Raw genomic sequence first — 16,968 nt, 5'->3', positions numbered from 1 at the left:
TGAAGTCCACGCGGCTAGAACCCGTGCTCTGCAACAAGAGAAGCCACTGCAATGAGAAGCCCGCACATCACAAGGAAGAGTAGCCCCCGCTCGCCGCAACCAGAGAAAGCCCGTGCACAGCAACAAAGACCCAACACAGCCAATAAAATAAAATAAAATTAAATTAAAAAAAGAAAAGAATGGAGGAACAGGAGGCTCAGAGTTGTTACCCCAATAAAAAGTCATGTTCTTTGCTTAATTCTCACATCTGAGTCAATTTTCAGACCCAGACCACAGAACCCATTGACCAAAGAGGTGGCTGGGTCCCTAGGAAGAAGAACCCTAAAACACTGAAACAAGTATTTACAGTAATGATTGCTCCATGGCCTATGACCATTTTCTCAGCTAACTATATATTGGGGAAAGAGGAATACCCAGACATTTCCCAGGGTCTGAAAGGATCTTGTTACTCAGAAATCCAAGTGTTATCAAGTCCTTTCTCTAAGACTGGGGACTTCTAGGGGTCAGGTAATAAGCGGAGTCCTGGATAACATCCAGCTTACAATGGGTCCCTGGGCCCATAGACCCACCCAGTGGTCATTTCCCCAGACTCTGAGTGCATACTGGGAGTATATATATTGGGAAGCTGAAGGAAGCCCCACATTAGGTCCTTGGCCTTGAGTTCTCATGTGGGGAAGACCAAGTGAAAGCCTCTGAAACTGTCCCCTCCCTATCAAGTCGAGATAGTAAATCAAAACCTGTATTTCATCCAAGGGGAAGCGGGGGATGATGGCGGAGTTAATGCCCATGAACAACCCAAAGGATGGTCGTCCCTGTCATATTTCCATTTAGTTTGCCTGTCTGGCCCCTTCAGAGACCAGGAGGATGGCTTTCAAACTACTGCAGACCTAATCATGTAATATCCCTGATCACAGCTGTTGTGTCAGCTCTGTGATCCATCATAGTACAGGATCTGGACCACCTGGTCAACCCACAGAATGTCACACCTGTTTCACTGATGACATCATGCTAATCAGGCCGGATGAGCAAGAGGTGGCTAGTATATTGGAAACCTTGGTAAGAAACATGCACTTCAGAGGGTGGGAGATAAGCCCATGAAGATTCAGGGAACTGCCCCTTCAGTTTTTAGGGAACCAGTGGTCAGAGATATGCCAACATAGTTCCTTTAAAGCAAAAGGCAAATTACAAAATATAGACAAGCAAGATAGAAGAAAAACTTACTTTAAAACGCTCTAAAAGTGATACCTAAAAATAGTGTTTACATCCTTTAGGATATTCTTCATTGTGCATAGAATATAAATATAACAAACTGACTTTGAAATTATGGGATCATGTCACTATCTGATATCTTATTTATTTACTTGTTTACTTGCTTGTTGTCTCGTTCTTCACTGTGATATAAGCTCCATGAAAGTAGGGTCTGTCTTGCTCTCTGTTTCCCTGGCACTTAGAAGGCACTTGGTGCCCAATAAATACTTTTTGGTGGAATGAATGAAGTGTACTATACACATCACTTTGTAGCCAGCTATTTTCAACTAACTTCCAGATGCTTCAGGTTATTCTTCATCTTCCTTAGAATGTGCCATGTGAAAACAGAGTTTTCACAGCCCAAAGACTACTTCTATCAGTGCAACTTCTGAACCAAGAAACCTTAGCCTTTTGGCAGCCCTCGAATCTCCTTCCTTTTGGTCAGCACTGCCTTAGAATCTACAGCGGGCACAGACTTGCCTGTATCACTCATTAGAGGGACCCAAGTCAGGTTCCGAGACCTGAGCAGGTGAAGATGTTTCCAGGCGAGCAGCTCTGCCTGCAGCCACGTCCCTCCTCCGGCCACGCGGGGGCGCTAGAGCGCCACAGTTCACCTGGGATCGGGGCCCTCTGGGAGGAAGACTCTGGGCGGGTGTATTGACTACCCGGTGTGGGCGGAGCCAAAGGCGTCCACGTCCGAGGCGAGGGCAGGAAGTGAGGAGGCCGGGCTTCTTTGGCGGGGCGTACGCTTGCGCGTAGGTCGGGTCAGAGGAACGTTCGCTTTCGCTACTGTTAGGGTCTGTCCTGGTGGGGGGACGCCTTTGCACGGCTATTAAGAGTGGGCCGGGCCCAGGGGAGGGGGCAGAGTACGGGAGTTGGGGTGGAGGGAGCTTGGAGGGGCGCTGGGGTTAGGAGCGGGGACACTTGGGGGCTCGGTTGGGTTGGGGTGGCGAGGCCTGGGGTGGAGGAGGGACGACGGGGAGCCGGGCTGGAGTAAAGCGAGGGCGGCGTGTGCAGGCGGGGGAGAGGGCGAGTGGGAAAGGAGGACGTGGCAGTAAAGTCTCCTTTTCCCGCCTGATCCCGTCCTGGTGTTGAACTGCGGGGACCCCAGGGTGTTACCCTGGCAGCGCGGGAGTTGCAAATAGGCAGGTGGCTGCATTTTCCGGGAAGATAAGCTCCCTCTCCTCCCAGCCTTCTCATTAGCGGCGCTTTTTAAAAAGTCGTGGTTCTTTTTACCGCAGTATCGTGTGCGTCACAGTGACACCTTCACCCGTAGAAAACCTCTTCCAGCCGCTTTTGGTATCTTGAGACTCAAACCATCTCTTTTACCTGTCCCTCTTAAAGCAGAGAAAGTAAACGTTTTCCTACCCAAACCCCGCAGTGAAAAATAGGAAATTCCCTGTCTCAACAGTTGTAGGGTATTTAAATAATTTCTTCATGAGCTTGTCTACAAATTCGCTTTTTGTGCTCCTTAAATAATGTCACTTGCCTGCGTAAAGTGGAACAACAGTTGTGTTGTGCCATGCAGTGCTCAATGAGAAATTTTAGTCCAGGGAGATGAAAATACTTCATTGGGAATTCAGGGATTGAACAACTATGGTGACTCTGACCAATGCCATGTAACCCTCACGAAAAGGATTTGGGTTCATATCCATCATTCTCAGCTGTGGTGAAGGGGTGCAGTCTGGCATTTGGAAGCTTAAGAACCAACTCTGTTGCCTTCTAATTTATTATTATTTTTTTAAGCTTTCCATCATGTGTGTACTTTGCTTGAATGATTATTTTAAAGTACATGTGCTATTTTTGCCAATCTGACAGCTGTTTCCATAGAAACTAGGGAAGAAATAGTCACTTTCAGAAGAGTTGTTAAAACTGTCTTCCAGGCTTCAGCCGTGAGTGCCAGTGAGCGCTGTACTTGCTCATTCTGAGATGGTACTTAAAGAATTAAGGATCTGAAACGTTCGTAGAGGCTAACAATCCAAATTGTTTAGTTTTCTCACATCATTAATTTAGTAATCCTGGAAGTCTGCCAGCTATGTTTGTTGACCTGCTACAGTTCTTTGAAGAGGATGTGTCAGCCCTGATTCTTTCTTCTGCTCTGTGTAGTCTAGTGATTGGATCTTTGAAAATGTATAGTTTTTTTCTCCCATTCTTTACCCTTTCTTAAGGATACAGCAGGGATTACAAAATATCAGGTACTATTTCTGTTTCAAGTGACACTTGTAGGTGATATAAATGATAGCGTTTTTGCTTATATGTGTACTACATACAGTGTTTGGGGCTTTTGCTAACTTCTGTGTCAGTAGAATACTTTAAATTTCACGTTAGTTGTGAGCTGTGAGCAGGAGTTTGCTTGACATGTGAACAGAGCTAAGCAGTATGAATAGATGTGCACAGACAGATGAGAGCTTTTCTTTTCTGAGAGGTGTAGGTAAATCAGTGGGTCTGGAGCTTCGGAATGGGTGAAGGAGGGGTAGGGAAGGTGCCTGGAGAAACAGTGGGAGGTGGTATTATGAGGGGCTTGGTCTGAAATATGCAGTTTATTGAAGCCCATGGAAATCCATGGTAATTACAAATATAGTTGCCTTTATTGATTTGGGGCTTACAAAAGTAATAACATATCCTGTAAACGTTTAAACAGCACGGAAATATATGAGATGGAAATACTGAATCCCTTACAACCATCATCCTGCCACCCCAAATAACCACTGTGAATGGTTTGGTGTGTATTCCTTTAGATTTACTTATATTTGTATATACTAGTGTGTTTTAAGCATTACTGAGTATGTAAAAAATTTGAGTAATTTTCAAATAATTTGATGTATAGATAATACTATTTATGAAAATTGATGTTCTGAAGCATCTTTCCAGATAATATTGTATTAGCCTAGACTGAGTTAGATTTATGTATTTTTCCCTGCAACTTTTATTATGAAGATTTGAAACACTAAAAAAAACTGGAAAAAAATTAAATGAGCACATATATAACCACCACTTAGATACAAAGGTTGTTAGCATTTTTCTGTATTGCCATTATGTCCTGTGTGTATGTCTGAATGTATTTTTATTATAAAATTTGAAAGTTTTATTCATCATGAAAAGAGAGTTGAGCAAGCATTTCAGGTATAAGATATCCACCTACATAACCACATCTTTATCACCTAAGAAAATAAGCAGTACTTATCTAAAATAACCTAAAAGCAAATTCGTATTCAAATTACCCCAATAGTTCCAGTTGTCTTCTAAAACAAATTTTTTTCTTTCAAATTAGGATCTAATCAGAGTTCACACATTGCATTTGGTTGTCTCTTTTTAGTACCTTTTAAAAAAATAGCTTAATGTATAGTTAATATACAATAAGTTGGACATATTTAAACCGTGCATGTTTTGACTTACGTGTATATCTATGAAACCAACAACACAACCACAATAGTGAACATTTTAGTTGCCCCCCCAAACTTTGTAATCCCTCCTCTTGCCCCTCTTTACCTTTCCATCCTCTGATTTCTCTATAAGTATAAATTAGTCTGCTAACTATATATTGTTATATATAGTTAGTTTATATATATATATAACTTCAGTTTATATTCTAAAGCTGAAATCATAGAGCATGATTTTTGGAGAGAGAGTAGTGTCCTTTCCTGTGTATTTTTTTTCCTGTGTATGAGTCTGGCTTCTCTCACTTGCTAGTGTTTTTGTGTATTGCTCTTATATTCTGCCACCTTAAACTCATTCTAATAGGTTTTTTTTGTAGATTTCTTTGGATTTCCTGGATAGACAGTCATGTTATCTAGGAACAAAGATCATTTTACTTCTTTATTATCTGAATGCCATTTGTTTAGTTAGTTATGTATCTATTTATTTAATTCTGTTGCACTGCCTAGCATCTCCAGTATAATGTTGAATAGAAGTGGTGGGAGCAGACATCTTTGCCTTGCTCCTGATCTGAGGAGGAAAGTATAATCTTTCACCAATAAACGTACTGTTGCCTATAGGTTCCTGTAGATGTCCTAGTTACTGGGTTTTTATCAGGGTTGGTTGTTGGATTTTATCCATTGCTTTTTCTGTGTCTTTTGAGATGATCATGTAGTGTTTCTTTCTTCAGTTAGGGTGAATTACATTGATTGATTTTTGAATTTTTATTCAACCTTGCATTCCTGAGACAAACCTCACTTGGTCACGAGGTATTGTCTTTTTAATATATTTTTGAATTAGATTTCCTGAATATTATTAAGAATTTTTGTATCTATGTTCATGAGGGATATTATTCTATAGTCTTCTTGTAATTTTTTTTCTGTCTTTGGTATCAGGGTAGTGCTGGTCTTATGGAAGGAGTTGCAAACTATTCCTTTTTAATTTCTTGGAAGAGTTTATATAGAATTATTATTATTTCTTGTTTAAATGTTTGGTAGAATTCCCCAGTGAAGCCTTTTGGTTCTGGAGCTTTCTTCGTGGGAAGGTTTTTAACTATAAATTCAATTTAAAAATTGGGTATAGGGCTCTTCAGGTTGTTTATTTCTTCTTGAGTGAGCTCTGGTAGTTTGTATTTTTCAATGAATGTATCCATTTAATCCAAGGTGTCAAATTTAAGATTTTCTCTTTCATTGGTTTTAAGAAATTTGATATACCTTAAAGTAGTTTCTTTTGTGTTTCCTGTGTGTGTGGTTTGTTAAACTTCTTGGATTTGTGGGTTTACAGTTTTCATCAAATTTGGAAAATTTTGGTCATTATTTTTTCAAGTTTTTTTTTTTTTTTTTTTTTTTCTGTCTACTATCCCTCTCCACTTTTCAGGGTCTCCATTTACACATATATCAGGTCACTTGAGTTATCCCACACCTCAGTGATGCTGTATGCATTTCTTAAAGTCTGTTTTCTCTCTGCATTTCATTTTGGATAGTTTTTCATTGATACGTCAGTTCATAAGTCTTTATTTATACAATGTCTAATTTGGTGTTAGTCTCATCCAGTGTAATTTTTATCTAAGACATTATAGTTTTCAAATATAGAAATTCAGTGTTGATCGTTTGAAAAAATGTATTCCATGTCTCTACATAACATGTCCAAACTTTCCTTTAACTTCTTAAACATATGCAATATGTATAACTAGTTTAATATCCTTGAATTCCCAGCTTCATCTCTTTAATTTAGGAGGACCATTGGGCTGCGCTAGGTTTCCCCTCTTTGCATGGTGGCCTAGAAACTCCGGCAGAAGGCTGGGGCAGTTGTAGGGCTCGCCTAATTTGTTTCCCATTTCTCAGGGATGACTGTTCTTCGTTGCCTGATGTTCAGTACGTTGAAACCATTGTTTTACTTATTGTCTCTGTTTTTTTTTAATTGAAGTATAGTTGATTTACAATATTGTGTTAGTTTTAGGTGTACAGCAAAGTGATTCAGTTTGTGTGTGTGTATATATTTCAGATTATTTTCCATTATAGGTTATTACAAGATGTTGAATATAATTCCTTGTGCTATACAGAAAGTCCTTGTTGCTTACCTATTTTATGTATGGCTGTTTGTAACTGTTAATCCCATACTCCTAATTTATCCCTCCCCTCTCCCTTTCCCCGGCAACCATAAGTTTGTTTCCTATGTCTGTGAATTTGTTTCTGTTTCGTATATAGACTCATTTGTATTATTTTTTTGGATTCTAAATATACATGATATTATATAATATTTGACTTATTTCACTAAGTATAGTATTCTCTGGGTCCATCCATCTTGCTGCAAATGGCAGTATTTCATTCTGTTTTATGGCTGAGTAATATTCCATTGTGTTGATGGGCTCTTGGGTTGTTTCCATGGCTTGGCTGTTGCAAATAGTGCTGCTATGAACATTGGGGTGCATGTAGCTTTTTGAATTAGGGTTTTCGTCTTTTATGAATATGTACCAAGAAGTGGAATTGCTGGATCATATGGTAGCTCTGTTAAAGGAAGCTCCATACTTTTTCCCATAGTGGCTGTATCAATTTACATTCCCACCAACAGTGTAGGAGGGTTCCCTTTTTTCCACACCCTCTCCAGCATTTATTATTTGTAGACTTTTTGGTGATGGCCCTTCTGACCAGTGTGAGGTGATACTTCATTGTGGTTTTGATTTGCATTCCTGTAATAATTAGCAATATCAAGCATCTTTTCATGTGCCTGTTGGCCATCTGTGTGCCTTTGGAAAAATGTCTATTTAGGTCTACATATTCTTTCTGTTCTTTTAGTTATTTTCAGTGACAGGATAAGTCCCTTTTACTCTGTATTGACCTGAATCAGAAGTGCCAGTATTATATTTGAAAGGAACAAATTTATATTTTATTTATTTTTGCATATTTTTTTTTTAGGTTTTTAAAAAAATATTTATTTTTTTGGCGTCAGGTCTTAGTTGCGGCATACAGGGTCTTTGTTGAGGTGTGCAGGATCTTTTGTTGCAGTGTGTGGGCTTCTCTAGTTGTGGCATGCGGGTTTTCTCTCTCTAGTTGTGGTGCTTGGGCTCCAGGGCACGTGGGCTCTGTAATTGTGGCACAGTGGGCTCTAGTTGAGACACATGAGCTCAGTAGTTGTGGCATGCAGGCTTAGTTACCCCACGGCACGTGGGATCTTAGTTCCTGGAGCAGGGATCGAACCTGCTTCCCCTGCATTGTAAGGCGGATTCTTTACCACTGGACTACCAGGGAAGTCCCACAAATCTGTATTTTTAAAAATGCATTTTATGTTAGACTTTACTATTCCATTAAATACTCTTTCCCCCCATTGCTGCCAATTGCTGAAACTTAGTGCTGTTTTTGTTTAATCCATTTCTTATTCCCCAACTAATTTAGCTGTTAAAATAAAATAGGCTCCCCCAACTAAAATTAAAAAATGAAACGAAGGAAAAAATCCAGATTTTGAAAGTACATGTTGTTGAGTTAAAAGTTAGTAAAACCTCTTTGGTTTTTATTGTTAAGAGGAGTTGCTGCAGGGGGCAGTGAGTTGAAACCCAAGGTAATTTAGTCAGAGATACGTTAAAGGAAGAACACCTTTTTCATAAGTGTTATATTCCCAGTTTGGTAATAAGTATTTTGCTTAGATATTTATAGTTTATATATTGTGTTCCAGATAATCAAGCAAAACAAAGATGAGCTTCATCTGTGGACTGCAGTTTGCTGCTAGAAACTGTGTTTTCTTCCGATTTAATTTACTGACCAGCTGGAGAAAATGTAACACACAAGCTGTAACCTCACTGGACCGTCATCAAGTGAAAATTAACAGTATAGTAAATAAGCCTCTGGGCCTGGGAGTAAATCAGGGTGATAGATGGACATTTTTGCCTGAAAACTTTCATTTCTGTAGGACTTTTAATAACAAAAGAACAGGTTGCCTCTTGAGCATCAGAAGTAAGGAAACTTGGATGATTACCCAAAAATGTACTGTGTGGAATAACTCTTTCTCAAGACAGTTACTGATGAAAGATGTTCTAGTAGTTCCTGCGCTTTCAGTGGTGCATCGTCTAAACTGTTTACCCACAAGAGACATCAGGAGTTTCCATACTTCTCCACGGTTTCAAGCTGCTCCGGTTCCTCTCTTGTTGATGATTCTTAAACCAGTGCAGAAGCTACTGGCTATCATTGTGGGCAGGTAAAATGCTCTTTAAAATATAAACTCTTATATTAAAAAGTATCTGTAAAACTCACTTTTAAAGAAAACTTGATAGATTTCCCTCCCATAATTAGCTCAGAATTCAGTTTCTAAACAGTTGGTTCTACTCAGTTATTTTATGTATGCCTTAATAATCTTAAAATCATCTACTGCATATTATAGTACAGAAATGTGATCTTTAAAAATTATTCTTGTATATTTTATATAGACACTATTTAAAAGGTCTTATATTTATGATGACAAGAATCAGAAATGTTTGTTACAACTCACATATAAGAACTGTACTTACAAGCATTCCTTTTTTGTTCATGGAATTTGAGACAATGGAGCATGAAACTGAAGAACTTTGCTTACTTAAGAAAGGGCTCATTCCTAGCCACATTAACTCTTAATTAGTATTTTTATTTATTTATTTTTCTATTCTGTTTCTGACAAGTCTTTATTTTCTCTTTGTGATCCTTTATAATAGTTAATGTTTTTTTTCAGCTAAGTAATACTTCATATTTAATTTAAAACTCCCCCTCATAATTCTGTTTTCTCTTATTTGCTCCATGAAGATTGAAGAAAGGTAAAGTTAAGTATTGTCTCGTTATAAACTTTTCTTATGTTTGATAACTATGAAGTGCCTTCTAGCCTTCTTACTTCCATACTAACCAACCCAGTTTTCTTTTTATCAAAAATCAAGGACCTGTACTCTGTAATTTATTGTGTTCTTTATGACTAGGCTTTGGCACTCAGAAAATATTCAGCTAATTTAGCTCTCAATTTAAGTAATGACTATCAAAGAAAGCCAGAGCTAGACAATAGTTAAAGAAGTAAAAACAGATTTTATTCAGAACTTCTGCAGTAGGAGAAAACTTCTGCATAGAACCAGAGTCAGCTCTGAATACACCATGGGCTATGTGGGCAGGGCGGGAGTTGGTAGATGGAAAACTACAGAGGGGAAACATCAGGAGCAAGGGGGGATTCCACCCAAACTGACCTACTAGATTTATTGCTGAAGGCAGGTGTGGGTGATCAGATATCACCTGGGGGATGATGAATGGTAAGGACAGATTGGGTATTGTGATCAGATATGGAGGATAAGGGATTCTGAGTTAATTGACCTAGCAGCATTCTTGCTAAAATTGGACAATGCAGAGATGAACACAGTAGTCCAAAAGACAAGGCCTATTTGAAAAACAGTTCAGGGGAGTCTGAGTAGAGTTCGGGGTAGGAAAGAATCTTTGTCACAACTCAGACCAAGTTCTTGGGCCAATAACTCTTTCTCATCCTTTTAAATTATTTATTTATTTTTAACTTTTTGTTGATATTACTATTGTAAATCACCTAAAATTTTATTTTAGGATATGTTTTCATACATTTTAAATGATAATGTCATAAACTTTTAAATTGGAAATAAGTATACTTCGTAGTTTGATCTGAATCTTTTTAGGTTGAAACACTTTAAAGGCATTTTAGGTGTGTCACTTAACAAGATTAAGATAACTCAAAGAAGTTATTTTATAAAATAAATTTTGTCAAGAGAATGATGTATATATTTTAAATTCTTGTTGTAATTTCACAGATGAACTCATAGGGGAAAAGTTCTGTTCCAGCGCTGAAAACATTACTGGTTGTCAAAATGTCCATGAACCCGAATAAGCAGCAGAGAGTCTGTTGTTGCCTGGTAGCACTGGACCTCCCCAGATGTTACCTATAAAATCTCTCATTTCCGTATTTACAGTGCTTATGCTCTTATTCCCTCTCCTTTGTCATGTTCTTGAGGGGTTAGTGGAGTTTCTGCTACTGAGCAATATTTGTTTCTAAAACCAGTGCTCAGATAGTTTCCCTTGTACCTTACTGAAGTACTGGCACATTGTCTCAGATGTCTGACGAGCAGTGGGGGCAGTGGTGGTTAAAGGTATGGATTTGTTGTACCATAACGCCTTCAGATGTTTATCTGGGCAATTCATCCCTATTATATTGCCTCCCTTGCCTCATTTTCCTCTTATTAACTCTACAACCTTGTATAAATTGTTTAACTTCTCTCAAGTCTCAATTTTCTCTTCTGTAACAGGATTATTATGAAGATTAAATGAGGTGATAGACGTATAGCATTAGAAGAGTACCTTGAATGTGCTGAACGGTCAATAAATGTTAATGGTAGTTATAGTAAAACAGCTTCTCATTTAGCGTTTACCTTTAAAATAACTGAAGAAAATTTAAATGAGCATTAGAATTTTTTAACTATAGCTCCATATAATTGATTACATTTTCATCATTTAGCTAAGAATTTTTAAAAACTGAAAAAAACATCTATACAGAAAAATATAAAAATTCAAGTATTTGATGACAGAATTTTAGCATAAGCATTAAGTTTTGGTGATTGATATGTACTGATTCTATTATCAGAACTTTGAATTTTTCTTTTTGCTCCAGGGGCATAAGGAAATGGTGGCAGGCACTTCCTCCTAACAAGAAGGAACTATTTAAAGAAAGTGTAAGGAAGAATAAATGGAAGTTATTCCTTGGTTTGAGTAGTTTTGGATTGCTTTTTGTAATATTTTATTTTACACACCTGGAAGTGAGTCCAGTCACAGGAAGGAGCAAGCTTCTATTACTGGGGAAAGAACATTTCAGACTTTTATCAGAACTGGAATATGAAGCGGTAAGTAGAAAGAATTGTTTTTAACTACATTGCTTGATGTAATACTCAAAGGAGGAAAGTTTCTTAAATATGAAAGATGCACTAGTTTTTAATTTAATCTCTGATAGCAAATTAGTATTTTTTCCAAAAGGCCTCAGACCTTTCATGCTTAGTATTCCTACTGCCTACATTGCCTTTCCTTGTATCACCCAGCTAACTCCTGTTCATCACATGTCACCTTAAATGTCACTTTCTCAGGAAAGCCTTCCTTGATTATCCTGACTGGGTTAGGCAGGGTGGCTACGTTAGGCTCTAGGGGGTATCCTTCATACAGACTGCGTTATGAATTAGTCATTTGTAGCTATGCTCTGTGCTTGGCTGTACTGGGGCTAGGTCTCCTACTTTTCTCTTTGCATACTGTCCTTTTCTTTTAAAACACTTATCGTGAGGGTAACACCATATTTATTTGCATAATTATTTATCTGTTGATCTGTCTCCCTTTCTAGACTAGCTCCAGGGCGTCAGAGACCCTGTCTATTCTGTTTATCATTTCATCTTAAGTGCTGGCACAGTGTACAAAGTAGTGCTTAGTATATATTTTTTGAATAAATAGATCTGTAATTTGAATTTTTGTACCTTGAAAATAAAGTAGAATAAGATATTCTCTCCCCCCCCCGCACATCAATTTTGGCTATTTATTATATTTTTTGAATGCAAAATAAAGTTGGAATTCAGAAGTCTTAACCTCCTTGGAAAGTATAGTCACTCAAGTAGTTAAACATTTTATACCACTAGTGAGTTCCTTGAGGACGGATCATCTTTCTATCTCTCATGCCTGGCACATAAACAGTATAGACAAACCTCATCTTATTGTTCTTTGCTTTATTACACTTTGCAGATGTTGCATTTTTAAAAATTGGAGGGTTGTGGCAACCCTGTGTCAAGCAAGTCTATCGGTGCCATTTTTCCAACAGCATTTGCTTACTTCGTATCTCTGTCACTTTTCGGTAATTCTTGCAATATTTCAAGCCTTTTCATTATTATTATATTTGTTAGGCAAAAAAGATTATGACTTGCTCAAGGCTTAGATGATGGTTAGCATTTTTTAGCTATAAGGTGTTCTTTAAGGTATGTACATTGTTTTTTTTAGACATAATGCTGTTGCACACAATATGCACTGGGAAACCAAAAATTCATGTGACTCACTTTACTAAGATATTCACTTTGTGGTGAATATCTCATTAAAGATATCGAGGGCTTCCCTGGTGGCGCAGTGGTTCAGAGTCCACCTGCTGATGCAGGGGACACGGGTTCGTGCCCTGGTCTGGGAAGATCCCACGTGCCGCGGAGCGGCTGGGCCCGTGAGCCATGGCCCCTGAGCCTGCGCGTCCAGAGCCTGTGCTCCGCAACGGGAGAGGCCACAACAGTGAGAGGCCCGCGTACCGCAAAAAAAAAAAAAAAAAGATATCGAGAACTGGAATTGAACTCACAGTGTCTCTGAGGTGTGCCTGTATATGCTCAATTAATATTTGTGGAATTTATAACCTCACTTGACAGCTTTGTCATGGTTAGATTTTTATTTCAATTGAGCTTCTGAGTTTGTTAATGGAAAGTTACCATAAAAAAGGAAATAACAATGGTTTTTCACTAAAAACATTGTTCTTAATAAAGATAAGACCAATCTCTTCTATACAGTTTATACAGAGATTTGAGATGTTTCTTAGAATAGTCTAGTTAGAAGCAAGTTTGAGGAAAGTGTTCTGTTAAGATTGAGAAAGGCCTAGTGTTAAATTAGTGTTATCTTCTACCATTTATATCACTAAGAAGCTTTAAAAAATTATATACATGTACATATATTTTTTTCTTATTTTTTAGCCTACAAATATAATACCTGCTTGTTATGAAAATGCAAACACATGCTCTTATGGGATTATTATAAAGTACTGTAATTACATATAATTTTGTTTGTTGTATCTACTTCAGTGTTTTTCTTTGTTTCAGACAGTTTACACTGGTGACTTGTGCTTTTAAAAAATGCTATATAAAGACTTTCAAATTCATATTCTATAAAATCATGTTTTTAATGCATCTCAAGGAGGAAGGTTACGGACTTCTTGATTCATATATGAAAGAAATGATACATTTTATGGAAATTTAATATTTTAAGAACATCCTCACTTTTCGAAGTACACTTGAAAGAGTCTCATAAATATAGCTTCAGAAAAAGTGTCTTCATATGGTGTTTAGTCTTAATTAGCATAATATAGAGAAAATGATATGCCCATTAGTTCTAAAAGTTTAGTAATTTCAATCTGTCTGGCTAAAGCACTTTAAAATTAATGAAGTGTCCTTTTTTGGAGGAAGTTTAACTTTCTTAATAAGTATAGGGTGTTTTTCTATTCAGTATGTTATGAAAGTAATTTTCTTTTGTATTTTACTTTCTTATATGAAATCTTTCTGTTCTCTAGGCAATGTTTTGTTTTCTAAAATATTTAGGAAATTAGAAATAATATTTAAGCATTTTATTTGTTTATAGGCTAATAGAAAAGATGAGTGAATTTTTATTTCAACCAATTTATATGAAAAATCTTAGTTATTAGAATTTATTCTCTTTGTGAGAAACCAGATTGCCCTTGCATAAATAATTCAAATTTGAAATTTTTTGAGTATTTAATATGTGCATATTTTTACATATTTAGAAATTAATGTGTTCAACAGTAAGTGCCATATAGCACTCCTTAAAGCAATATAAACATTTTGTAGAGCTAACACTCTCTTAGAGACTACTTTTCTTTTTAATCTTTCAGTGGATGGAAGAATTTAAAAATGATATGCTAACTGAGAAAGACACCCGATACATGGCTGTTAAAGAAGTGGTTCATCATTTAATTGAATGCAATAAAGATATTCCAGGGATCTCTGAGATCAATTGGGTAATTCACGTGGTTGATTCCCCAGATATAAATGCCTTTGTGCTTCCAGTAAGTAAATGTTACCCAGCCTAATTTTTAATTGTTAAATTTAACGTCCTTGTTTTTTATGTTGTTGTAATTCCTTACATTATTTTCATTATGGTGCAGAACGGACAAGTGTTTATCTTCACTGGGCTTTTAAATAGTGTGACTGATATTCATCAGCTGTCCTTCCTTCTGGGCCACGAAATAGCACATGCAGTACTTGAACATGCCGTAAGTACCTAAAATGAATGTTCAGTTGTTGAAACACTCCTTTGAAATTAGCAAGTTAAATCTCTTAGAGAACTGAATCTTTTCAGTTATTTTTTATGATGGAATTTTAGTTTTTAATAATTGACTTATTCTGTTACCTGAGAAAGTATGATTGGCTAATTTTGAGAATTTTTATCATCTTTAGTGTTTGATACTGAATAATTAGTGTTTCTGTTAAATACTATTTTTATCATCTGTCTTTTTTGCTAAGAAGTGATTATTCTCAACCTGTAATTATTTCAAATTAGATTTTAAACTTTCCATAATTATTAACATACTTAGAATCTAGTCAGCAAATCAACTGTAGGAAAGTGATACTACTATTCAAGTGGTAAATGTTTTCTTACTTTTTTATTCATTCTCAGAGGATAGCTTTGAGCATCTTTGAAAATGTCTAGAATGATATGCCATGTATAATTAATGCAGAGTAATAATAATGATACCTTGCCATTTTACAGTTTACTGAGTTTTTTAATACCTTCTCATTCATAATTTTAATACTATCCTCATGAGGTAGGTATTTAATACCCCTATATTACAGGGGTCCTCAATCCCCGGGCCGTCGACTGGTACTGGGCTACACAGCAGGAAGTGAGCGGCAGGCGGGTGAGCGAGGCTTCATCTGCCGCTCCCCATCACTCGCATTACCCCCTGAACCATCCCCCAACCCTGTCCGTGGAAAAATTGTTTTTCATGAAACCGGTCCCTGGTGCCAAAAAGGTTGGGGACTGCTGCTATATTATATACGAGGTCTCTAATGTTTAAAAAGACCCTAAATAACATGACTAACGTGACAAACTGGCGGAATTGGAACTTTAATCAAGGTTTTTTTCTGTTTGCAAGTCTGGCACTGCTTCCTTTTCCCACAGTTACCCGGCTGTTGGCAGCACTCTTCTCATAGATCATAGAATTCAGGTAGATTTATATACCCTTGTGAATATACATCTGTTTGACTTGGTGTGAATCTAGAAAAATAATATATTTGTTTACTCATAGTTTTATTTTTATTCATTAAAAATTGTGCATGGCTCATTTGTTTACATGATTAGCGAGAGGTGTATTTTTTAATTGAAAACACAAAGGTAAATAGTGGAAGGATTGTGAATATATCAGAAATGCAAGTGGAAATGATAATGTTATTAATCCCTCTAAATGTCATCTCAAATTCTGTCTTTTCCTTAGAGTATCAATAAGATGAGGTGGGCCAAAGTTGTGCTATTCTAGAGCGCAAATAGTAATTATCTCCTTTATTTCTTCTGAGTTACAGGAAAATAGAAAAAAATTTCTTCCTTAAACGGATACATACAAGAATAAATCTAAGCAGTTGAAATACGTTATATCGTTCTAGAAATGGCTTTATAACTGCAAAATCAATCAATTTTGGCCATTTTTAGTTTTTAAAAGGTGTTCATTTCAGCACATTAATTTTTCTGGCATCTGGGTCAGTGCCTTGTTCAGCATAATGTTGTCATCTCTATCGGTGCAAGAGCAATAATTAGACGAGACATAAAAAGCAAATGGTCTTAAAAATAGGAAATAGTTATTAATATTTCTTTGTTAGAGGTCTTAGACACTGTCAATACTATGTTTTCTCTTTTAGGAGTCTCCATTTTATGTTATTTTCATCATTTCACAAATACAAATTTAAAAAAATTTTTAGTTTTCTAAGATTATGTAATAACAATTATATTCTTTAATAATTAATTACAAGGATTTTCTCTTGTATAATGACTTCATCATTTAGTGCTAAAGTAATTCTATAATTTTCTTTCATGAGTCTTATAATGAAGCAAAGAATGCTTTGTGAAGGCAGATTATATTCAGAAGTATTCTAGGTGATTATTTTTAGTTGTTAGCCATGTTTCATACATTCAAGTAATGCTTCCTATATTATCAGTGTCAGCACTACAATAAAATTTATTCAGCAGCTTTAGTGAGGAGCAATGAACAGTCCAGTGCATTAAACTTATGTTTAGATATTACTACTCCAAACAACTATTTTAAGTAAAACATTTTTTGGTTACTGCTATAAGTAAATACAAAAAAATCATATAACTAAATTTCCTGGTGGGAAATACCAGGCTGATAAAGTTGCAGACTTGCATGACTCTTCACATATTAGGTCATGAAGTCAAAAGACTTTTATTTAAAAAATAAATTTCTAATATTTTCCTGAATTGACCTTGTTTTAACTGCTTCACATGTTAGGTAGTGTTTGGTCTCTGTCTAAAAGTATAAGCA

The 16,968-nt window shown here is 36.6% G+C and overlaps 1 protein-coding gene across 1 annotated transcript in view; it reads left to right on the top strand.

Moving 5' to 3' along the window:
- Positions 1-1,991: 1,991 nt before the first annotated feature.
- Positions 1,992-16,968, top strand: part of OMA1 (OMA1 zinc metallopeptidase) — a 71,451-nt gene continuing 56,474 nt past the window's right edge. The window contains exons 1-5 of the mRNA XM_065891429.1: positions 1,992-2,045; positions 8,332-8,850; positions 11,293-11,521; positions 14,308-14,481; positions 14,581-14,688. Of these exons, the coding sequence (XP_065747501.1) occupies positions 8,351-8,850; positions 11,293-11,521; positions 14,308-14,481; positions 14,581-14,688 (1,011 nt within the window). The 5' untranslated portion in view covers positions 1,992-2,045; positions 8,332-8,350. The remainder of the gene's footprint in view (positions 2,046-8,331; positions 8,851-11,292; positions 11,522-14,307; positions 14,482-14,580; positions 14,689-16,968) is intronic.

The sequence above is a fragment of the Phocoena phocoena genome, chromosome 1 (genome assembly GCF_963924675.1).
Source record: "Phocoena phocoena chromosome 1, mPhoPho1.1, whole genome shotgun sequence".
NCBI lineage: Eukaryota > Metazoa > Chordata > Mammalia > Artiodactyla > Phocoenidae > Phocoena > Phocoena phocoena.
The sequence above is the reverse complement of the archived record's forward strand: the minus strand, read 5'-3'. Positions and strand labels throughout refer to the sequence as shown.